At 18.7% G+C, this 26371-nt stretch overlaps 6 protein-coding genes and 2 non-coding genes across 8 annotated transcripts; 3 read left to right on the forward strand and 5 right to left on the reverse strand.

Moving 5' to 3' along the window:
• Positions 1–288: 288 nt before the first annotated feature.
• PRSY57_1250800 (hypothetical protein) lies at positions 289–1728 on the reverse strand (the record flags this gene model as incomplete). Its single annotated transcript, XM_012908919.2, has 1 exon — positions 289–1728. One exon carries the CDS (start codon positions 1726–1728, stop codon positions 289–291), a length of 1440 nt encoding a protein of 479 aa, XP_012764373.2.
• A 1057-nt stretch (positions 1729–2785) lies between these two features.
• Positions 2786–4882, forward strand: PRSY57_1250900 (DEAD/DEAH box ATP-dependent RNA helicase, putative; the record flags this gene model as incomplete). The annotated part of the gene is made up of 1 exon (XM_012908920.2): positions 2786–4882. The coding sequence occupies one exon, from the start codon at positions 2786–2788 to the stop codon at positions 4880–4882; it is 2097 nt and encodes a 698-aa protein (XP_012764374.2).
• A 1160-nt stretch (positions 4883–6042) lies between these two features.
• PRSY57_1251000 (hypothetical protein) lies at positions 6043–8214 on the forward strand (the record flags this gene model as incomplete). The annotated part of the gene is made up of 1 exon (XM_012908921.2): positions 6043–8214. The coding sequence occupies one exon, from the start codon at positions 6043–6045 to the stop codon at positions 8212–8214; it is 2172 nt and encodes a 723-aa protein (XP_012764375.2).
• Positions 8215–9220: 1006 nt separating this feature from the next.
• Positions 9221–11479, reverse strand: PRSY57_1251100 (tryptophan--tRNA ligase, putative; the record flags this gene model as incomplete). Its single annotated transcript, XM_012908922.2, has 3 exons — positions 9221–9247; positions 9451–11100; positions 11282–11479. The coding sequence occupies 3 exons, from the start codon at positions 11477–11479 to the stop codon at positions 9221–9223; spliced, it is 1875 nt and encodes a 624-aa protein (XP_012764376.2).
• A 751-nt stretch (positions 11480–12230) lies between these two features.
• Positions 12231–14195, reverse strand: PRSY57_1251200 (hypothetical protein; the record flags this gene model as incomplete). The annotated part of the gene is made up of 1 exon (XM_012908923.2): positions 12231–14195. The coding sequence occupies one exon, from the start codon at positions 14193–14195 to the stop codon at positions 12231–12233; it is 1965 nt and encodes a 654-aa protein (XP_012764377.2).
• A 2000-nt stretch (positions 14196–16195) lies between these two features.
• On the forward strand, positions 16196–16268 carry PRSY57_1251300. The gene has a single exon. It is a non-coding gene; the product is annotated as a tRNA-Val (tRNA).
• Positions 16269–17059: 791 nt separating this feature from the next.
• PRSY57_1251400 lies at positions 17060–17131 on the reverse strand. The gene has a single exon. It is a non-coding gene; the product is annotated as a tRNA-Glu (tRNA).
• Positions 17132–17943: 812 nt separating this feature from the next.
• Positions 17944–25838, reverse strand: PRSY57_1251500 (rhoptry neck protein 3, putative; the record flags this gene model as incomplete). Its single annotated transcript, XM_012908924.2, has 8 exons — positions 17944–22134; positions 22390–23634; positions 23846–24093; positions 24240–24641; positions 24760–24885; positions 25029–25163; positions 25294–25461; positions 25715–25838. 8 exons carry the CDS (start codon positions 25836–25838, stop codon positions 17944–17946), a joined length of 6639 nt encoding a protein of 2212 aa, XP_012764378.2.
• Positions 25839–26371: the final 533 nt, after the last annotated feature.

Raw genomic sequence — 26371 nt, forward strand, 5'->3', positions numbered from 1 at the left:
CACATAAATAAATAAATAAATATATATATATATATATATATATATATATATATATATATATTTATTTATTATTTGTGTTGGTGTTTAATTATAATGTTCATTGTTGTTTTACAAAAAAAATAAAATAAAATAAATAAATAAACATTAAATGGTATAATAATATGAATTAATATAAATATTATATATATATATATCTATATATATATATATATATATATATATGTATGTATCCCTTGTAATATTCTGTAGACTCATATGTGTGTCCTTTGTATTTTATTTTACACCAGTTCATATGGTAAGCTTTATAATTTTGTGTGAGGGGAATTGTGTATTTTGCATATTAGATTTATATATCCATACTATAAGATTATATAATGTATTTAATAAAAAATATAAAATGAGATATGGTAAAATATAATATTTTAAAAGTATGAGAGGCCAATGTGGTTTTATATAATCATTATATGAACTATATATATTTTGATAAACAATAGGTTGTATTATATGTTTTATTTTTTGGTTATTATGTATATTTTTAATATTTGTATTATTATGTACTTGATTGAGTGATATATTATTTTTATATTTATTGAATAAGATTAGATATACTTCCTGTAATTCGTTATAAAGTTGTTCAATAATATTACAAGAACATACAATAAGTATATTTTTGTTATGTTCCTTATTTTGAAATATATTTTTTTCATTATTTAATAGAAAGCACCAAATATTATGTACCATATATTTATATTTCTCTTCTACTAATACATCATATGTAGGTTTGGAAATATGTTTTAACCTTTCATTTAATAAGGGTAGAATATTTAATTTGTTCAAATTATCAAGATATGTACAAGTTTGATGGTTATGATCATTTGTTTTATTAGTATGAATATTTTTGTTTTTAATAAAGTTTATGAGATTATTAAGGTTTTGATTTAAATTTAAATCATTTTGTGAATTAATTGTTTCATCCTTATTTTGTGTAGGAATATAATAATTTTTATATAATTTAATAAAATCATCATATGAATAATGTCTTAAAGCTATAGATTCTGTACAATAGGTAAAGAAGTTTCTATAAGACTTTGTATCATATAATAGCTTGGCATCGAGTCTATTTTTTACAATATGTATATTTCTATCACATGAAAAAATATTTAATTTATTTTTTAGGCATTCTTCTATTATAGGAATAAATTCATTTTTAAGAAAGCCGTTGTGTATCCTAGGTAAATAGGAAAATTTATTATAACCATTATGATATAATTTTTGATTCTTTATTTGATTATGATATAAATTTTGATTCTTTATTTGATTATGATATAAATTTTGATTCTTTATTTGATTATGATATAAATTCTTTGTTTTGTTATACATATAATCATGTATATTATTATCATTAACATTTTTATCTTTAATAATATAATTTCCTTCTTTCGAATGTAAAAATATATCATTACATATTTTATTTAATCTTTCTTTACATAACTCTAATAATATGTAATCCATTTTTATATTCTGAATTAAGTTACGACAATCTTCCCCACTTGAAATATTTCCACATATTTGACCATGCAGAAGACCATAAATAATAAAATTATAATTAGAAATATTCAACGTTTTAATATATTTTGATACATTTAACTCTTTATTTATATTTTCATTCATTACAGACATATTAAAATATCGTTTTATCATCTGGTAATTCAAACCACATCTTTTCATTCTGTTTATAAAACGTAATTATAAAAGGAGAGAGAAAGAAAATATATCTGAATAATTAAATGGATTTGTGTATATCTCTACTAAGAAATATGATATAAAAGTAATACATACATCTCTGTAGAAAAAAATTAAAAAAATAAAAAAAATTAAAAAAATAAAAAAATTAAAAAAATAAAGAAAAATTAAACTATATAATATATAGAGGGAAATATATATATATATATATATATATATTACATTTCACCCTTAAACATATAAAAAAAAAAAAAAAAAAAAAAAAAAATATATCTCATATTATATCATATCATATTATTCTAATTTTTATTATTTATTAATTATTTTTTTTATTTTTTTTGTAAAAGAGTGTACATATTATAATAATCTGGTTGGATTTATTAAACAAAATTAAAAATTACATGTTCTAAATATTGTATACATATATTATTATTATATATATGTTTAATATATACATTTACAACTAAAGAGAAGAATATATATTAATAATATATTTATTTACATATTATATATTATACATATATATGTATATATATATATATATATATATATATATTTATTTATTTATTTTTTTTTTTGTAGATAATTAAAAAAAGAAATTCAAATTATTTAAGAAAAAATAAAGTATATTAAAATATATCGATCCGATAAAACTAATAAAATATTTTATTATAACAAAAAAAAAAAAAAAGATAAGAAAAGAAAAGAAAAGAAAATGAGTTTATTTTTTAATAGAAATAAAAATATTATATACATATACAAGCAAACACGTTGTTTTATATATGTAATTATAAATATAGGTATCTTTTTTTAAAAACAATTTTAAAATTAGTTTTATACTTGTAATAAATATATTAATAGTAAAACATATATATGTATATATATTTTTTATTATAATAATATTTTATATATATATATATATATATATATACATTTTTGTGTTGTATTAATATATATGTCATTTGAAGTTATGAAATAAATATTTCGTTATAAAAAAAAAAAAAAAAAAAAACTATCTATAAAAATAATGTTTAAAAAAAATATGAAGAAAAAAATATGCCAAGATAAAAAAATGAGTGATGTAGATAATGTGAGTGAAACCGAAAGTTATGATAAAGATATAAATGGTAAGGATAATATGAATACAATTAAAAATGTTAGTGATAGAGATGAAGATGATGTCGAAGAAATGAAGGAAAGCACAACCGAAAGAACAAGTATTAGTACAAATAATAAAAATAGTGAGAATCCCAAGAAGAATAATAACAATATTATTGATATGAATTGCCTGTGGAGTGATTTGTACATATCGAGACCTTTTTTAAAAGTTTTATATGAACAAAAATTTAGTAATCCTACATATATTCAGAGAGATGTGATTCCATTAGCCTTAGAGGGTAAAAGTATTTTAGCTAACTCAGAAACGGGTTCTGGGAAAACACTAGCTTTTGTATTACCAATTCTGGAACGGTTATTACAAAGTGTAAATATAAGAATGAGGAGAAATAATATGAAAGGTAGTTATAACATAACTAAGGCCTTAATATTATTACCTACGAGAGAATTATCTTTACAGTGTTATGACGTTATACGTTCTTTAACAAAATATGTTACGATAACATATTCTTTATTCTGTGGAGGTATAGATATTAAACAACAAGAATATGAATTTAAGAAAAGGAATGATATATTTGTATGCACACCTGGTCGTATATTAGATTTATTGTTAAATTCATCAAGTGATTTTATTAATTATTTAGAGATTGTTGTATTTGATGAGGCAGATAAATTATTAGAACTTGGATTTAAAGAAGAATGTTTAAAAATATTGGATGTTTGTAAATTTAAAAAACAAATATTATTCTTCTCGGCTACTTTAACAAGCGATATAAAACAACTAGCGAATTTTTCTTTAAAAAATCCAGTATTTATTCAAAGTGGCATGAGTTTTGATAAAAATGCTGATGGAAAGGATACATACCATACATACAATAATTACAATGACAACAACAATAATAATAGTATTGTTGTTAATAATATAATATCAAATAGCATTTTGAAAATTAGTAATAAGGCGTCATTTAAAATATCCGAAAATTTGAGACAAGAATTTGTTAATATAATTCAAGAGAAATATAGAAAAGCTAGTTTATTATATTTATGTAATAATATATATAAAAATCATTGTATTATATTTTTTAAAACGAAACGTGAAACACATCTCATGTATTTACTTTTTGATTTACTTAATTTAAAATGTGCTGAATTACATGGTTCGATGAGCCAGAAAAAAAGAATTGAATCTATAATGAAATTTAAAAAAGCAGAGGTAGATTTTTTATTAACTACCGAATTAGCATCTAGAGGAATAGATATAGATCATGTTTTATATGTAATAAATTATAATATACCATCTAATGTTATTAAATATGTACATAGAATTGGTAGAACGGCAAGAATCGGGAAAGAAGGAATAGCTAGCACTTTGTATCTACAAAAAGAAAAAATCGAAGTTAAAAAAATAGTTAAAGGATTGAAGAAAAGTAAAAATTTAAAAATATTAAAACGAACCATTGCTGAAAATAATGTTCTTGTATGGTATAAGATTATTAAAGAAAATAAACAGAAATTAAATGATATTATACAGCAGGAAAAAATTGATAAGGAAATAGAAATGTCAAATAAATCAATAGATAAAATAAAAAACATGATAACATTTAAAGATGAAATAATGAGCAGACCTGCAAGGACATGGTTTTTAACGGAAAAGGAAAAGAAAAATTTAAAAAAGGAAAGTAAAAAAAATGATAAAGACAAAAACAATAATAATATTAAGATGAATGATCATTATGAGGGTGATGGTTATGATGATGTTAATCATATTAAAAAGAAAAATTTACCGAAGGAAAACACCAAAAAAATATCCACTTTTAATAGTTATAAGAAGTTAAAGAATAAAAAAAATAAAAAAGGAAATGATGAGGAACATCAGGAAGAGCAAAAGAAAAAACTACAAAGTTATCGTAAAATAATAAGAGATTTAAAATTAAATATGTTACATAATAAAAGTAATAAATCACAAAATAAAAATAATAGAGTTTATAACAAAAATGTAAAAAATAAAAGAATAAAAAAGTAACTGAAATGAAATAAAATATATATATATATATATTTTTTTTTTTTTTTTTAAATATATACAATCATTTGTATCATATCATAATGATGATATTAACAAAAAGGATAAATCTTAAAAGAACAATGCAATCCATTCAATATAATTATTCTTAGGAGATTTCCCCCTTCCTACAAATAATATATCCATATATAGGTATAATATTTATATGTAACATAAATGTAAATATACATGAATGAATAAATAAATAAATATATTATATATATATATATATAATATGTGGCTCGTGTTTTTTTTTTTTTTTTTTTTTTTTTTTTTTTTTTTTTTTTTTTTTTTTTTTTTTTTTTTTTTTTTTTTTTATTTTTCATTTGTATATTTTTTATTTAATTTTTGTTTTACAATTTATTTATTTTTTTTCAATGTTGACGTTTTACGTTTATATATTGAAAAAAAGGAATAAAAAGAATGTGAAATATTCAAATAATTTTAATTATATATAATATATATATTATGTGGATATTATATTATATTATATGGTTATTATATTATATTATATTATATTATTTTTTTAATAAATATATAATAATGGAAAAATAGAAAAATTTAGTCAATACGTTGTTTCATTTTTTAAGTATAGTTATATATTAAAAAGTATATATTAATATATGATGATATGGTATGAGTTATTTTTTTTTAGGGCTTCACAATATATAATATAATATATATATATATATATATATATATTTTTTTTATGAATAATATAATATGTATATATAATATAATATAATATTATTATTATATTAATTATAATTAAAACTTATAATATATTTTTTTTTTTTTCCGTTCTTCTACAAAATGTTATATTATTAAATTATAAATTAAAAAGAGATATTTATACAATAAAAAATATAAAATTATATATTGAAATATGTAATATATATATATATATATATCATTTTAACATTTGAAAATTATGAAGATGAATAATTTGTACTGTATAAAAAAAACAAACAAAAAAAAAAACAAACCTTTCATCATTTAAATAATTATATTTATATATATATATATGAAGTCATCAAATAAACAAATAAATATATAAATAATCTAAAGTTTGTATATATTTATTTTTTATCTATTTTATTATTATTTTGTTATGTTAATGAAAAATGAAGAAGGGGGAGAAAAAAAAAAAAAAAACGTCAAATAAAGGAAAGGAAAAAGAACAGGATAAAAAAGTTATAGGGAAAAATAATAAAGGTAAGGATAAAGAAAAGTATAAAAATAAAGATAGAGAGAAGTATAAAAATAAAGAAGAAAAAAATCAAGATAAAGTAAGAAGTAATGACAACAGGACTAGTCATAATAATAATAATAATAATGAAATATTTAATCCTCAATTAAGTGCTAGGGAACTAAAGAAAATACAATACTATGAGAATATGTTTAAACGTATGGAACAACAAATAGAAGAAAATAATATGGACTCACATGTAAATAATAACAATAATAATAATAATAATAATAATAATAATAATAATAATAATGAGAAGAAGAAAAAAATAAACCAATTAAAAAAAAATAATAAGAAGGAACAAGAAGATTATGAAGAAAAGAAAAATGGTGAGAATGAAGATAACAAGAAAGGGATGCAAAGAAATGAAGATAGTAATATAAATGATGTTCTTATAAATGATGTTCATATAAATGATGTTCATAAAAATGATGTTCATATAAATGATGTTCATATAAATGATGTTCATATAAATGATTCCCATATAAATAATAGTAATTATAAATATATTAAAAATGATGAATCATTATGTAATAAAAGTAGTTCATCTATCCAGAATGTAGAAGGCACAAAGAAAAGAGAAACTAATATAAAATGTAAAAAATTAAATGTTGTAAAAAGTATAGATGAGACCCATGAAGAGATTTATAATGTTGTAAATAATAATAAAAGGAACGAAGAAATATATATAGAAAAAAACATTATGTGTAATGACAAAAATATAAGTGAGAAAATAAATGAGGAAGATAATAAAAATGATAATGAGGAGGAAAAAAATGATCATCGTTTAAGTGATCTAGAAAATGTAGACAAAAAGGACGAATTATTACTTGAGGATAATAAAGATATATTAATTAAAAATATAATTTATAACAAGGGAAATATATTAAAAGAACAAAATGATATGATGAAAAAAGAAATATGTTGTTATGATTTTAATAGGAATGTCTTTCATAGTAATGATATAGAAGATATAAATAAAATAAAAGAAGAAGAATTTACAAATAAGAATATATATAAAATATTATATTATGACAATAGAAACAAGGATACATGTAAATATGAGTATAATATATATAATAATAAATATATTGAATTAAAGAAAAGTCATAAAAAATATGGTTTAACAAATCAAAGGATTATAATTAATTATGAAAGAGGATATTGTTCAGACAATGTAATAAATTATAATAATATAAATAAAGTAATATATAAAATATATAATAATAATAAAAAGAAAAAAAATATATACATACATAATAATAACAATAATAAAAAAACATTAAATTTTAAGAGAAGTTTTTCTATAAGTTCAAATATTGGAGATTATTTTTATGATATAAGTATGGCGCATCTAAAAAATAATTGTGAATCTAGTCCTAGTTCATCAAGTAGTAGTATGCATGATATAACATATCATAAAAACATATTTGAGGATGATAAAATAAGCATAGTTAAATATTTTATGAATTATAGTGATGATGATAATAAGAATACATATAGAGATTATTTAGTACAAGGAAATAATATAAATAATAATGTACATAATAATATAGTAGTCCGAGATATTAGTGAGATAGGAAATGATAAAAATAAGAAAAATAAAAATACATATATGAACGAATTAAATAATTTGAAATATATAAAAAATGATATAAACAAAACAAATCAATTATTAAAATTATATTCGAATGATAAACTAAATGTTCTACAATATTATGATGAAAAATTTAAAGAAAGAAAAAACAATGAAAATGATGGTAGTGAATATGCTCAAAAATCTTCTATTGATGAAGTTCATAATATTCATTATGAATCTAAAATATATAATGTGAACTTTTGTATTAAAAAATATTTACGTAATATGAAATATGTGAACTTGAAAAGATTAAAGACAATAAATGAAAAAAATTGTAAGCTATATGTAAAGGGTTGTACCCACTTTTTAAATTTAAACAAATTTAATGATGCCTTGTCTTGTCTTAGTAAATTACAAAACCTGAAAGGGAAAAAGAAAAAAAAAAAGGAAAAGCAAAAAAAAGCGTAACATGTAAAGGGAACACAAATTGGGGATTCATATTGGTAGATGATTATGAATATATCAATATGGAATATTACATATATATATATATATATATATATATATATATATGTATAATTTTATTTATTTATTTATTTATTAATTTTTTTTTTTTTTTTTTGTTTTTTATCAGATTATTTTTTATATATTATTACAATTTTTTTTTTTTTTTTGTGTGTGAAATTTGAATGGGTGAAAACTCTTATTACCTTTTCTTAATTAAATATACAATAATATTGTTATAACCCTTTAAAACTGAACCATATATATTTGTTTATATATTTATTATAAATTATTTATTACTATTTATTACTATTTTTTATTATTTATTTATTTTATCTTAAAACGTTATACATATTTGAAAAAAAATATTGAATTTTTTATATTGTTGTTAATATGGGAATTCATCCAGGTGTTTTTATTTTATTTGTACATTATTATTATTATTTTTTTAAAAGTTCATATTGGAAAAAAAAAAAAAAATAAAATATGACTAAATGAATAAACATCAACATAAACAAACATATATACATATATATATATATATATATATATATATATATATATATATATATATATATTAATTTATACCTCTTTGTATATTATTTTTATATGTCCTTATATTTGTAACCTTAAAAATGGAAAAATTCCTTTCATTTTTATTTTTTTCAAAAAGTTTGGAATGTGTACGAAAAGTTATATGATACTTAACACATAGGAAAAAATACGAAAAAAAAAAAATAAAATAAATAACATAAAATAAAATAAAATACAACAATCAAATTAATGATACTAAAATATGAAAGAATAATGAATGACATATATTTCATATTATTAATGAAAATCATGATATAAGAAAAAATAAAAAAAATATAACCCTGACAAAAAAAAAAAAAATATATATATATATATATATATATATATATATATATATAAATATACATATATTTTTTGTCCAGTCTTTTGAACTTTTCTATATATTTAATTTCTTCTTGATGACCTAAAAAAAAATATATATACACATATATATATATATATATATATATATATATATATATATATATATATATTTATTTATTTATTTATTTATTTATTTACATATATTTTTATACATATTGTCTTGCTCGCTTTGCTTTTATTTTTTCATGTAAGAAAAAAATTGAAATATGTAATATAATACGTTGTTATATCTTTGTGTTTTACCTTGTACATTTGAGATGCCCTTCTATGTACACATTTTTTCCCATTTTGTAAAATAGTATGAATTATATCATGTCTAGAATTAAAAGAATTATAATACATTTTGGTTGTAACAAAGTGATTATATATTAATTCTGACAAATCATATTTAAACTTTGAATAATTATTATTATATGATTGTAATATCTTATTTATTATGTTTTGATTAAAATGTGGATTTATATTATTTTGTTTATAATGAGAGAAATTAGGATTATTTGTAAAATCGTTTAAATAATTATGTGCATATTGAATATTTCTAAATAATTGGTGTTCATCATAAATATATGATAATTTTGAAATATTAAGATTCTGATTTTGATTCTTGTCATTTTGATAATTGTCATTTTGATTCTTGTCATTTTGATTCTTGTCATTTTTATTATTGTCATTTTCATTATTGCCATTTTCATTATTGCCATTTTCATTATTGCCATTTTCATTATTGCCATTTTCATTATTGCCATTTTCATTATTGCCATTTTCATTATTGCCATTTTCATTATTATTAAAAGTTCTGTTTATGTATCGTTTATTTTTTATTTGATGGTAATAAAAAAAGAAGAAAATATTTATAAGGTTATTTATTTCTTTTCTATCTTCTTGACCATATATTAATATATTGTAATTATCTGTTTTACTCTTTTTAATTTTATTTTCTATTGTTTTTTTATTATCTAGAAGATAAATAATTTTGGATGTATCCTTATCATGATGTAATAAATGATTTTTACTCATTTTTTTATGACCATCTAAATTCATAACTTCTGAATAAAATTTAGAAAAAAATATTTTTGGTAATTTGGCAACATTCGAAAAATGATAATTTATTTTTCTACATAATTTTTTCATTATTTCCATATTTTTTATTTGATCTTGTCCTATAATTAAATAGGTTGGTTTATATAATAAAATATCGGCAAGCATTAAACTTGGATAAGAAAATAAAGCTACTGATTTATTTTGACCACCCATTTTTATATGTATATGTGAATTTAACATATTTATGGATGTAAAAGAATTTATTAAATAATATAAAGACGTATGTAATTTTATATCTGATTGTTTAAAAATATAAAAATAATGTTTTTGTTTAATAGGTTTGCTTTTATGATCATGACATTCTTGCGATGGGAATTCTACACAATTCATATCATCTCCGAGGTTATCTGTTTTTATGTGATTATGAAATTCTGATGTATATGACGCGATCTCTTCATACAAATTATTATTATTATTATAATTATTATTATAATTATTATTATTGTCGTTGTTGGGGTTTGATTTATTTGGTTCCTTGTTTTCTATTAATTGTAATATATCTTCTAATTTGACATTATTAATATAAACATCTAGGTAACTTTGTTTTTTCTTATACATATCTATTATTAAGGACATTATGATTTTTACAGAATCAGTAACCTTATCCTTCAAAGAATAAATATTGCTTAGCTTAGTTAAACAATGAAGATCCGCAATAAGTATAATTTTATTTAATTTTATAACACTCTCATTTTTATTAGATAGGTTGTTTGAACATTTCTTTGTAGCTTCAACGTTTATGATTGGATGTAAGCATCCAATGTAATTTCCAAGATGTATATTTCCGCTGGGCTAAAAAAAAAAAAATATATATATATATAATGAATAATATGAAATAATTGATTCATAATTCCAAAAAAAAATGGGTTAAAAAATACATGTTCTGTGGATATTAAGAAGGTATTATTAATAAATATAAACACACATATATGTATATATAAATATATATATATATATATATTTTTTTTGTTACCTTAATTCCTGTAAAAAAGGTACAATCCCTTTTTGACTGCAAGGCACTTCTTTTTATACGCTTGGTATAAGGTAAGGTGAAGAAAAAAGGAAGTAAGGGAACGTTTTTTGTTTTACTACTTATGCTCTGAATATTTGTACAAAGAATAAAATTTATTATTATAAAATATGTTAAAAGGTAAATGTTTCCTTTTATCATGATGAATTATTTTCCTCCAAATTATATTACATGATGAACAACAAAAAAAAAAAAAAATTCATACATTTTTGAGCACACAAAAAATAAATAAATATATTATATATATATATTATATATCAAATGGTAACATTTTTGTGATATATATTTATCTATTTACTTGAATATTTTAAAATAATTTAATATTGCAAAGAATTAAACATAACCATTTTGAATTAAATAAATAAATATACATATATATATATATATATATATATATATATATATATTATTTATTTAATGGGATAAATATCTACCTTTTTTTTTTTTTTTTTATATATATATATATGATATAATTATAATGTTATTACATTTATTCATTTACATAGAAAAAAAAAAAAAATATATAAATATATATATATATATATATATATAATAAATTTTAAAAAAAAAAATATTCATATATTCATATATTCTATATATTTATTTCATATTATATTTTTATTGTTTTATTTAAAAAAAAAAATGAAAAATATATATACATATATATATATATATATATATATATATATATATATATATATATATATACATAAATATATTAATAACAATATTCATATATTGTACATATATGCACATATTTTTACTTGAAAAAAAAAAAAAAAAAAAAAATAAATTGAATGTGTACCCTTTTGTAGGCTCAAAAAAAAAATATATATTACATACGCCTAATAATGTATGTGGCTTTTATATAATGTGACAAAATATTTTATTTTTATATTTCAAATATATCTTCCAAAGTATATGGTTTCTTGTTTGTAGATGTATTTACATAATTATTATTTTTCTTTTTAATTTCATGATTAATTTGATTGATCATAATTTTTCTCTTATTCAATTTATTATATATATTATGCTGTAATGATTTATTAATTTCATCTATGGATTTTTTGCCATTTATATTATTCGTTACTTTGATATTTTTATTTGTTGAATCGTTTTGTTGATAGGTAAGGTCTTCATTTTTTTTTTTATTAAAGAGGGAGTTGTACGATAACAAGCGTAATACATCATCTTCGTCATTAGAGCTAATATAATTACTATTATTATTATGATTATTATTATGATTATTATTATTGTTGTTGTTTTTGCTGTTGTTTTTTGTATCATTCATATGATTCTCTTTGGTTCTATCTTTATCTTTACCTTTATCTTTCTTTTTTCTTTTATGAATTAGTTTGTTTACTAGCTGTTCGTTATATAAATTATTTAAGCACATGTTAATTACATCAGGGTTGAATGTAATATCAGGAGGTTTTTCTTTTATATGATGAAAATATTCATATGATTTATCATCACCATCATTATTATTATTATCATTATTATTATCATCATCATTTTTATTATTATTATCATCATCATTTTTATTATTATTATCATCATCATTATTATTATTCCTTTTTATTATTTCTTTTTGATCTTGTGTATCATTTTTATCCATATCAGTATTTAACAAATCCACGTTTTTGTCATTAAATACTTGTACACTTTGTTTCATGATATCATTCTTTTTATTATTTCCATGTTGTGTAGTTACATTTAATTGTGGACACATTTGATTTGTTTGATTCCTTTCATGTTTTTTTTTTAATTTCATTTTTGTTGTATCAAGATATGTTTTAGTTTGTGCATAAATATGTGAATCATATATAACATTATCAATAAAAGTTAGAAAAGACAAAGATAGTATATTCAATAATTTATTATCAAGATCAATGGAAGAAATAGAATGGTTTTGATATCCATCTGTAATATTTTTAATATAATTATTAAGAATATTAATTTCTTCACTTGGATTATTATTATTTAAAATAGATTGTTCATTATTTATATTATCATTAATATTATTTTTTGAACTTAACATATTTTTATAAAAATTTATAGAAACATCTGAGTCTTCAATATTTTCACATAGTTCTTCCATAGTATCCAATGAACTATTTTCATCACTTAATTCTACAGAATTATCGCTTGAAAAAAATAAATCAATATTAATATTGTCACTTCTTTTATCATTGTTCTTTCTTTCTTTCTCTTTATTATTTGTAGATATGTTATTATTAGATAATAACTTATTCATATTTTCTTGTATTATAGTATCATTATTTTTTTTTTTTATATCATTTTTTGAATTACTTACATTCATATTATTAGATGATATATCTTTTTTTTTTTTTTCATCCTTATGAAGATAATTTGCATAATTTTGAATTGACAAATTGTTATATGTGTTATTATTTATATGTATATCATTATCTTCTTTGTACACGATATTTTCGGTACATTCATTTATGAGGTTTTTTTTTTCTTCTATTACATTATCATAACTATTCAATATAAATTTATCACTGTTTAAAATTATCTCACTTTTTATATTATTCATATTATTTATATTATCTATATTAGAAATAAATGTCTCATCGTTATTTTTATTTTTTATGTTTACATTACTTTCTTCTTTTTCCTTACATACAGATAAGTTTAATTTGTGATTTTCATTATTTGCATTATCATTATTATTTATATTATCATTATTTGGATTGTCATTATTTATATCATTATTATTTACATCATTATTATTTATATTATCATTATTTATATTATGATCACTATTCTCTAATGAACTCTTATTTTTTGTCAATTTGTTTTCTTCATTTTTATTAAAAAAAAATCCATACATCTTATGATGGAATGTTAAATATTACATTTTGTTTATTTAAAAAAAAAATAAATAAAAAAAAAAAAACAATCACAGGAGATATTAGAAGGATATAATTATTAAATTAAATTTAAATCCACAAAAAAAAAAAAAATATTATATATATATAATATAAAAAATTAAAAATGTTATAATATTAAAAATATATGCTATATTATAATATTTAAATATATTTTAAAATAAAAAAAAAAAAAAAAATAAAAAAATGTAATACATATTATGTGAATATATACTTATAATATATATTTAGTATGAATAAATCACCAAAAGGTACAGGATATAAATATTATCTATATAATATATATATATATATATATATATATACATAATATATATATTAATTTTTTTTTTTTTTTTTTTTTTTTTTTTGCATTAATTACACATAAAAATAAGTATTTATTTTTTAAAATATATAATTATATTTTATTTGAACTAAATTTTTGTATTTTAATGTAAGTATATATATATATATATGTATATATATTTATGTTTATGTTTATATATTTATCCATTCAAATATTCCGTTTTTCTTTTCCTTTTTTTTTTAAGATTATATATATATATATATCATGCGATATTCAAATTTAAAAAAAAAAAAAAAAAAAAAGGAAAGGAAACAAAATTTTTTATATAATATAAAGTTATTATATATGTTAAATTCAAAATATATTTTCTTTTTGACCAAAAACTTTATATCGCTTTTAAAAAAAAAAAAGAAAATTAAAAGGTAAAACATCCAAAGTTTGCTTAACACAATATTATTTAAATATGATTGGTTCTTGGGTTCACATAATTTATATATAACATTTTTTTATTATATTTATATTATTTTTATCTTTTTTACCCCTTCATAATAATTTAAGGAAAAGACAATAATATGGAATAAGATGAAAACAAGCACAAAATAAAATATATGTATAATATACATACACATATATGGTTATTAATAAATAAATAAAACAGTGTATTTTATTATTGTTTTATTTTTTTTAATTTAAAATTAACAAAATAGGATAATTGTTTGTGCTTTTGATTTTTAAATTATGTATAACCCTTTGTAGAAACTTGTATTAATAAATAAAAGAAGAAAGTTTTAGTTTTTTTTTTTTTTTTTTTTTCTTTTGAAATTTTTAAAAATAAAATAATTAAAGACAATAATCTTAAGAATATGGATTTATATAATTTGACATATTTAAAATATTATATATATAAATATAAATATAAATATAAATATAAATATATATATATATATATATGTATTTTATTTTATTTTATTTCATTTCATATTTAGAGTAATATTATTTTTTAATATGATACATTTAAACTTCAGTCCAAATGTGCAATTCATTATATCAATATGTACAAAAATAATATCTTTATAATATTTTAAAAAAAGTTCTTTATCTTTTTTTTTTTTTTTTAAATATATTATACAAATAAGAAATTTATAGAATGTTATTAATATAACATTTTATATTTTTATTTTTTTCTCAAATTTTAACATGAAACTAATAAACAGTTTTAAAAATTATAAATATATATATGTATATATATATATATATATATATTCAACTACACTTTTATAATATTATGATAATATATTTTTTTTTTTCTTTTTTTTTTTTTATATAATTTAAATTGAAGAATATAAATATTATATTGTTTGTTTTGAATTTATAAATTATTATATAAAATTATAATTTTTATTAAAAAGAAAAAGCAAAAGAAAACGTCGTGGTTAATACATTTTTATATATTTTTATAAGAAGGTATAAAAATATATAATCATTATTATATAATATATATTATATATATATATATATATATTATAATATAGCTTTTTATTTTTATAGGTAATAAAATGATATATTAAGTATAATATAATATATAGAAAAATAAAGTTATATTATTATTATATAATATACTCTATATTAATAATGTCAGGAACATTTTTCTATGGAGCGGGCATGGTCTAGTGGCTATGACGCCTGCCTAACACGCAGGAGATCCCGAGTTCGATCCTCGGTGCCCGTATAATTTAAATATATATTTATAATATATAAAAAAAAAAATAATAAAAAAGTATTAAAAAGAGAATTAATAAAAAAAAAAAATATATTATATAGAAAGGAAAAATTTTATATATTTTTATTTATATATTGAAAAAATTTTATAGTAATAATATTATAATATTTTAAAAATAATTTATATTATTATATTATTTATTATTTTTTATATATAAATTTATATTGATAATTACATAATACACAGTCATTTTATTATTTTATAAGAAAAAATGTTAATTTTATTTTTTAAAAAAAATGATTTTCCCTCTATTCCAAAATTTGCTTCATGAAAAATATTAAAATAAAAGAAAGGCAAAAAATAAATGATTTTATTTTTTTTTACGTTCATTAAATAAAATAATTCTTTTAATAATATTATTATTAAACATATATATTATATATACTATTAAATTATAAATATATATATATAAGGAGAAATTTTTTTTTTTTTTTTTGTATTCTTCAAGATGTTCAATTGTATAACAATAAAATTATTAGAAAAAAAAAAAAAAAATTATATTATATTATATTATATTATATATATATATATATGTATACCAAAAATTTTTTATAGAAATATTTGATTCAGAAGACCTTATATATTTTTTCCAATAAACTGAGATGAATATAAAAAAAATTTATTCAAATATTATTTTCATAAATTTATAAAAATATTATTATTTGTTTTTTATATTAATAAAAATATAACTCTTTCTTATTTTAAAATAATTTATAATATATTTTATTAATTTTTATAAAAGGTCTCGCCGGGACTCGAACCCGGGTTGGAGGATTCAAAGTCCTCAGTGCTAACCACTACACTACGAAACCTTATGCACATATTTTTATATAATTTATTATTAATAAGATATTCGAATACGGAAAGAAAAAAAATATGTTTTAAATATTCAAATCATAATAATATAATTTATATTTTTTACATTTATATTACTATAATATAGATTTATATATATATATATTTATATATAATAATATATTTTATTTATTTTTCTTTTAATACCAAAAAATTCAACATAATTATTAAAATTAAAAATAAATTATAAACTTATAAAAATATATTATATCCCAAACTAAGCAATATTCAGATGAAAAAAAGAATTCAATTATATATATAAATTATCAAGAAAAAAATTCAGAATTTTTTTGTTTCTATGATAGTTCTGTTTTTATAAAAATAAAAAATATACATATGTATATACATATATATAAAGAAATTATTATATATATGTATATATAATAGTTATATATGCATTTATTCTTTTTATATATTTTTTTTTTATTATTATAAACAAGTGTAAAGTTTACAAAAAAAAAAAAAAAGGAAAGGGAAGAAAACAGGAATTTTAAACAATATAAAAAATATATAATATAATATAATATATATATATATGTATATTTAAGGAAGTGTTATATATATTTACGAATATATGTGGGATATTTTTTTTTTTATTTTGAAATAAATATCTCAGAAATGTAAAAAAAAAAAAAAAAAAAATTAAATTATACAAATAAAAAGTAAAAAATTAAGATAATATACATAAGTATATACATACATATATATATATATATATATATATATATATATATATATATATATATGTATATATTTTATATTTCCATGTTTATGGAATGTAAATTTCCCTCTTTTTTCTGAAGATGCCGAAGAAACCAAATTTGTGCATAAAAACTCTGTGTGATCGTTGTATACTATGTTTAACACTTAATAGCATGTGGCATATATTAATATATATATGTCTTATATTGAATAGGGTAAGCAATGATCTCCATTTTTCTATTTTATTTCCAAATTCATGGAATCCATATGCAAATTCTTCTAACGTCAATACTGGTTGTTCTAATGATGGTTTTTCTAAAGATATGAGTTTTTTTGGTTGATGGCTTTTAATAGGTGTAATAAAATAGTTGTCATATGCTCTTCTGAATATTTTGTTTAATAATTCTTTATTATTAAATATGTTATCATTATATGAGTTCATAGCATCATGATCATGTGTATAACGATAGACAATGTTATTATATTGTTCAGTTAGGAATCCTTGGAATAAAAGATCAAAACATTTAATATTTTTACATTTAAATGTTTCAGTAAATATATTATATAATTTGTCTATACCATCATCATCTAATAAATTAGAGAATTCTTGGAAATTATTAAATATTTTGATAACTTTGGATTTTTGTAGATTTTCTCTTTTTAATTTTTGGATAACATTTTTTAGGTAGAAATAATATCCTTGGTTAACAACATCAAGTATATATTTAAGTTCTTTTTTGGTTAATCTTTTTAATGGTGGATATATAATATATTGATTAAATAATTGGAATTCCACAATTTTATATAAAGATATAATATCTGCTTTTGGTCCAGCATATGCTTTTTCACTATCAGATTTTAATTTTTGAATGGTTTCATTCATGTCAAGTATCATTTTATGTATAAATGGATTTATATTTTTAATCATTTTGAGTGAGTGTTTTTTTTTCATGGATTCTATACCTTTTTTTAATATTGTATCTGGACTAACCATGGAGAATTTATTTAAGGATATTAATGCATGTACTACTTTTACAACTAGATGGAAATTTCTGAAGATATCTTTTTGAGGTACATACATATTATATGGTCTATTGAAATATCCATAGTGTTCTTTATGAGCTTCTTTATTTTTTTCTTTAATCATATTTGAACTAAATGGTATAGGATTATTTTCTCTTCTTTCAAGAAAACTTATTTCTTTTGTATTATTATTTAATTTTTTGTTTTTCTTATCATTTTTATTTTCTTCATACATATTACTGTTATAATCATACTTAAGATTCTCTTGAGTATTTTTAGAGCTTTCTATATGAGCATCATTTTGTTCATTAACTTTAGCTATTTGTATAAATGATGGAGAGGGCATTTTTGTTCCATAGTTTTGTGTATTTTGATCTGATGGTTTACTTATATTTTCAGCTGTGTATTCATTATTTTCTGAATATGTTGTATTTTTAGATACATCATTTTGTCTATTAATTTCATCTTGTGCTATATTCATATTATATTTCATTGCTGGTGTTTCTTTTTTGTGTAGAGTATTTGAATTGGTTGATGTTTTTTCTGCGTCAGTTTCTGAATCATCTGTGTCTGTAGAAAGTAAATCAGCAGTTGTACTTTGGTCATCATCTGATTTATCTTTAAAATCAAAGATATCTTCAGATAATATATTTTCAACAATTTTAATATCATGTTCTTCTTCTTCCTTTAATTTTTCTTCAACTGTTTTAGGTATTAAATCATCTTCTTTAATTAAACCGGTTTTACTACTTAAGGTTATATTTGGTTTTCCTGGATTAAGGACTAGCCAATAATATAAATTGAATGGATATTGAACAAATGAACATTTGACTTTTTGGAAATATTCACTAATTAATGATTTTCCTACTAATTCGAATTGATCTAAAACATTATCTTTATAAATTGGTGGTGTAGTTGATCTATTATTATATGTTACATGCATACCATCATTTACACGTCTAACTGAAAATCCTTGATATGGAATAGAAGGTATATTACTATCAGCTAAAAATTTTTCTAAATATAAATAATTTTGAATAGATTCACTTAAATCATTTATATCATTAAATGACATATTTTTACTTAATGAAAGACCACCATCAAGAAATGCATTTGATCCGTGTGCTTTATGATCTTCATTTTTTTTTTTATTGAGATTATAATATACATTTAAATTTCTGACATCTAAGTTTTCATAAAATAATCCCATATATAAGTAATCTTTATAGAATGATGAGACATTTTGTAAGTTTTCTATATCTTGATATGATTTTAATTTATCTAAATCACTTAAAAAGAATCTATATGTTTTAACACTATCTATAGAATAACATTCTGTTTGGAAATTATATGGATCAATTGGATATTTTTCAATATCAAATTTCTCTTTAATCTTAACCATAAATTTTTTAAAATTTTCAAATTCAACAATGGAATTTAATATAAATTCTAAATAATTTCTATTACATAAATATATAGAAGAATTATTTATTGAATAAGTTAAATCACCTGTTACTGCATAAAATTTAACAAAGTAATATAAGTTTCTTAAAAATAAGAAATTAGTAAATTTCATATCTGTTAAAAGTTTAATGAAACCTGTTAATTGTCTTAAATATTGTTCAATATTAGGATTAAACTTTATATCATTTAATATATATTCATTTTTATTATATGCATGTCTATCAAAATCTTTATCATCTTTTCTAACATGATGTATATCAACATTATACTTCTTTTTAATAATTAATTCAATAAATCTAAATATTCTTAATAATAAGTTTTCATTGTTTACTGTTGTTTGTGGAGACAAATTGAAATTGTTCACAACATTTCTAACAGATTGTTTACTTGTTGTATATCTTAAAAGAGAATATTTAAATTTATAAAAGACATTTGAGAATGTTAATACATCTTCAAATTTAATATAACAATATGGATAAAATTCATTTATTGATTCAGCATATTCCATAATTTCAAAGAATCTGGTATATCTTAATATATTTAAAAATCTAACTCCTTTAAATTTTTTACCAAATCCTAATAACATTTTTTTTTTTGCGCTTCCATAATATCTTCTTACTTTAGTTATTTTTAAAAATAAATATTTAAATGGTGTATCATAATATCTTTTTCTTTCATCTAATTGTTTTTGTAAAGTTAAATATGTTGTCCAAGAATATCGGTTAGTTCTCTTTTCAATTCTTAATAATGCAACAATGATAAGAAGATGTTTCAAAGCATCATTTGAATTTTCATATTTATATATTTCATCAAATGTAATATGTTCTTTTTTCAAAAACATGTGTGTACCACAAAGTATATTGATTAAATCTTTTAATTTTATAGATGCAAATCTCGTTTTCTCTGGTTGTATTAAATTAATATTTTTTAAATATCTACTTAAGACTGATTTTCCTGTAATTTTACTAACAACACCTTCTAGACCATGAAGGTTTTTTTCTAAAAAGGGTTCATAATTATAATATAATAAGAAATAACATTGGTGTGGTAAATGTGGGAACATTTCATGATTTGGTATTTCTTTATATTTATATGTTAAATATTGTATGATTTTTTCTCTTTCTTGTGGTTTTGCTTGTAATTCTAATTGTAAATATTTTGTATTCCTTACAACTTCATCTTCCATTGTTAATTGTATATCATTAAATTTAATTCTTTTTTCAACTCTTTTTTTTAATTCAGCATTTTCTGCTTCGTCTTTACCTTCTCCTTGGCTAGCTTGTTGTGCTTTTTCATGTTCACTATTCACAAGTGCATTGTATTTTTTTCTTCTAATATTAAGAGTATATGTTTCATAATGGTGTGAATATTTGTCTATATGGTAATATGATTCAATTAATTTCTGTTGATATAATTTATAGGTTTCTTTTAAGGGAATATCGAATTGTTCTATATTTTTGTAAAGAGCATATAAGGTTGACATAACTAAAATAATGATAGCTTCTTCTGAGTTAAAGAAATTAATTTTATTTAAAGAATTTTCTAGGAACGTTCTAAACATTCTAGAGAATGAGCCTCTACTAAATTGAAATCTGTATTTTCTTATGTTTTTCAAGAAGTAATTTTGACTTTTTTCTTTTCCGTAAACACTCTTATCCATAAAAAGTTTGTGCATTTCGTAAAATTCGGTTGGGGCCATATTACTGAGAGCACGTTTCCAGGAGGTACCTTGGTGATAGGTTTGTTTCACAGCCCCGATGAAGGAAGCGAACTATAATAAAAAAATAAAATAAAAAATAAAATAAATAAATAAATAAATAAATATATACATATATACATATAAATAAATAAATAAATATATACATATATACATATAAATATATAAATAAATATAATATATATATATATATATATATATATATATATATATATATATATATATAATACGTTTGAATTGGTTTTTATATTAAATTGTATATAGAATATATTGATGAATATATATATTTTATATGATAATATATCTTACTATGAAGGCACTAAATCTATCAATTCCAGAAGACCAGAGGATACTAAATATTGAATCAACAACCAAAGAATCATCATCTTCTTTATAACACATATGGCATACACTTAATTTTCCATCGAACATATTTTTATTTGATCCAACCATTAAAGAACCAATATGATTATTTTGAGGTTCAAAAACAATTTGTGCTGTTTGATAACTTATGGGATTTTTAAATTGATAACTACCTATAATACGCATAAAATCTTCTTTTCTATTTAAATGATCAAATTTAAATGAATATTGGATTCCACTTTTATTATACAATACTACTGAATCTTCTTTGACTACAAAATCTTGAAATTTGAAAGATGCTCGTCTTTCTTTGTTAATTTCTTCAATAACTTTATGTGCTTCTTGAACTACAATTTTTTCCATTTCTTCTTCATAATTTACATTATTTATATCAAGATCTTTTGATTTTCTTATAGTGTTAATTGTTGTTTTCATATATTTTTGTAAGTAAGAATCATCGGTATCGATAATAACATTAAAGAATTGTTTGATTTCATCAATTATATTTTTATCTACTAATACATCATCATATGGTAAAAATAATGGAATTAATAAGTTAACAAAAATATTTATTGGGAATACTAATTTCTTAATTTCAAAAGAAATATATTCACATTGTTGATTTAAATTCTTAACAATATCTAATGGACATTGTTTTAAAAGACCATATCTTTCTCCGTAGTTTGCAAGACTAGCAATTATACTAGTAGAACCAATAATAATTAATTTAAATGCATAATTTAATTGTTTCTTTAAATTCTCATCAAAATATAAACTGGAATATGGATTATTCAATGTTGGTTTGTAATGTAATAATTTTACTTTTATTAATGCTAATGTTAATTCTATACTACCTTTATCTATTCTTCCAATATTTCTTTTGATAAATGGTTTTCTAACAATATCTGAAGATATCTTTTGTATAAATAATTCAAACATTTGATCTTGATATATATGTTTAAATTCATTATCTAAATCGTTATAGAAATGTTCCTTTGGATTTAATTTACTTATATGTTCTATATTTACTAAAATCAAGGTGTAAAATTTAGTTAATAAATTAGCAACAGATATCTTCATATAAGATTCTTCATATAATAAGGACTTCTTAGTAATCTTTAAAATTTTAAGTAATAGTTTGAAATTATGTCTATTCAAAATGAGTTCTTTTTCTACATCAACACTTTTGGCCTATAAAAAAAAAAAATAAAGAAAAAAAAAAAAATAAAATAAATCAATAAAAACAGACACATATATGAACATATATATATATATATATATATGTGCCATAATTCATAAATAGGTAGAAAGTTAATTATAATACATTTTTTTCTTTTTTTCTAAGCTAAATAATATAATATATTAATGTTCATTTTTATCTATGCATATACATTAATCTTACATTTAATAAATTTATTTCCTCTAAGTAATTCATAACATATTTGAATAAGGAGTTACTAAAATCAAAGAAACCTGTTCCCAAATTTTTTTCAAATAAGTTATTTAAAATTGGATAAACATTTTTTCCATTCAAGTGCTCACTGACATTTACATATGACAACTTCCATATTTTTGTAATCATAATTAAGGCATCACCGTATAATAATTTCATGGCATATTTTTTAAGTTCTGGTTCATTTCTTAATTTAACTACAGGAAAGGAAAATAAAAATATATATATAATAAAAATAATTATATGTTAATATATGTATATATATATATATATATATATATATATATATATATATATATATATTTATTTATTTATATACATATAACTCATTTATTGTACTCACCTTTTAATACAACACTGTATATTTTTCTGTATGATATTCTATATAATTGTCTGAGATTTTTGTATATTGCAAATACTATTTTTCCCAACTGTGTGATACAAAAAGCAGATATAACAAAAGCAAAGGCACCACGGAAAGGTATAATTAATGGATAGAAAAAGAGTAAAAGTGATTTAAATACATATGACATTATAACACCAAAAATATTATTCATAATAAGTTTATCAAAAGATGCTACGTGGTTAAATACATAGGCATTAGTAAAACACAAATCTATTAATTTGTGGTTAATAAGACCGATAATACCTCTAAGACTTTGAACAAAAGAAACAGATAAAAAGGTTCTAGCTAATAATAAACCATCCTTCTTTAATGCATCCATAACACTCCAGTATGAATCAGCTGAAATGATAAAAATATATGAACAATATATATATATATATTGAGAGAGCGATATGCTATTCTTGAACTATTAAAGACATAGAATTTTATAAATACACATATTTTAATTTTTGCTTACATTTTGCTTTTTTATATACTAAAATTGCTTGGTTCATTTCATTCTTTACGGTGTCGTCGATTTCAAAATTGGGATAATCAAACTCAGAAATTAAATACTTCTTGAATACATTAAACTTTCTTTTATCTATAAAAATAATATAAATATAAATATAAATATAAATATAAATATAAATATAAATATAAATATATATATATATATATATATATATATATATAAAGGGTTAATTTAATATATTTTATAAAACAATATCATTTAATGCTACTTACTATTTGAACGTTCTGCTTTGGATATTATCTTAACTATTTTTTTGACATTTTTTTTGTTTAATATGGTTAAATAAAAGAAAAAGTTAGTTCTGGAAAAGGATTCATACATAGCCACATTTTTATGGAAATAGACATCTGAAAAAAAAAAAAAAAAAAAAATTTAAATTACAAATTGTTATTCTTTTATGGGACTACATGACTATCCCTCATATATATATACATATATATATATATGTAATTGCTTTTTATGTTTTAATTTTTTTACTCAAATGAAATCCTCTATATAAAAGGGTATTAATTAATTTGGCAACATAGTACTGGTTAAATATTGAACTTGCCTTTAATGATAAAAAGGAATATTCATTATGATTAGAATCTTGATTTATTTCTATATGGTGTTTGCATTGTATGTCTTTTTTTTTAAAATATTGTCCTAAAAAAAAAAAATAATAATAAATGATCAAAAAGAAATAAAATGCAACAATATACATATATATATATATATATATATATATATATATATATATATATGTTTAGAATTTTATTAATTATCCAGTTAATAAATTTTAGCCATATAAGAATTTATATATATCGTTAATTTATTATTAATACACAATAATTCTTAAATAATGGGATAATTATTTTGGTATGCATTTATTCTTTATTTTATTTGAATTTCTTCTTACCTATATCATTATTGTAAACGGTCAAATTCTTGACCTTATTATTATTATTTTCTATTTTATTACATTTTGATAGTATGTTTAATAATAGATAAACATAAGCAATATACAACCAATATTTATTCATTGCAAATAACCCAATATAAAAAGAAAAAAAAAAAAAAAAAAAAAAAATTCTTATTTGACCGTTTTATTTTTTTGTGCATAGACCTTTTTTAAATGGTATTTTTATTGTAACATAAGGTAAAGAATGATTTGATAAAAAATATATAAACATACACATCCAAAAAAAAAATAAAATAAAAAAAAATTTTATATATATTTATATATTACAATGATACACACAAGAAATAAAATTACATTATAGCAATATTTGGAGAAAGTGCTTTTTCATTTATTTATTTTCACAAACAATAATGTATGCATTTTTTAAAGACAAATAATATTTTATATAGTATCTTATAAATATCACTTAGAATGTTTTACTACACTTATTATCTAATCTTTGAGATATACAAAAAAAAAAAAAAAAAAAAAAAAAAAAAAAAAAAAAAAAAAAAAAAAAAAAAAAAAAAAAAAAAAAAAAAAAAAAAAAAAAAAAAAAAAAAAAAAAAAAAAAAAAAAAAAAATAAAAAAAAAAAAAAAAAAAAAAAAAAAAAA

This window comes from Plasmodium reichenowi, chromosome 12, assembly GCF_001601855.1.
Source record: "Plasmodium reichenowi strain SY57 chromosome 12, whole genome shotgun sequence".
Classification (NCBI taxonomy): domain Eukaryota; phylum Apicomplexa; class Aconoidasida; order Haemosporida; family Plasmodiidae; genus Plasmodium; species Plasmodium reichenowi.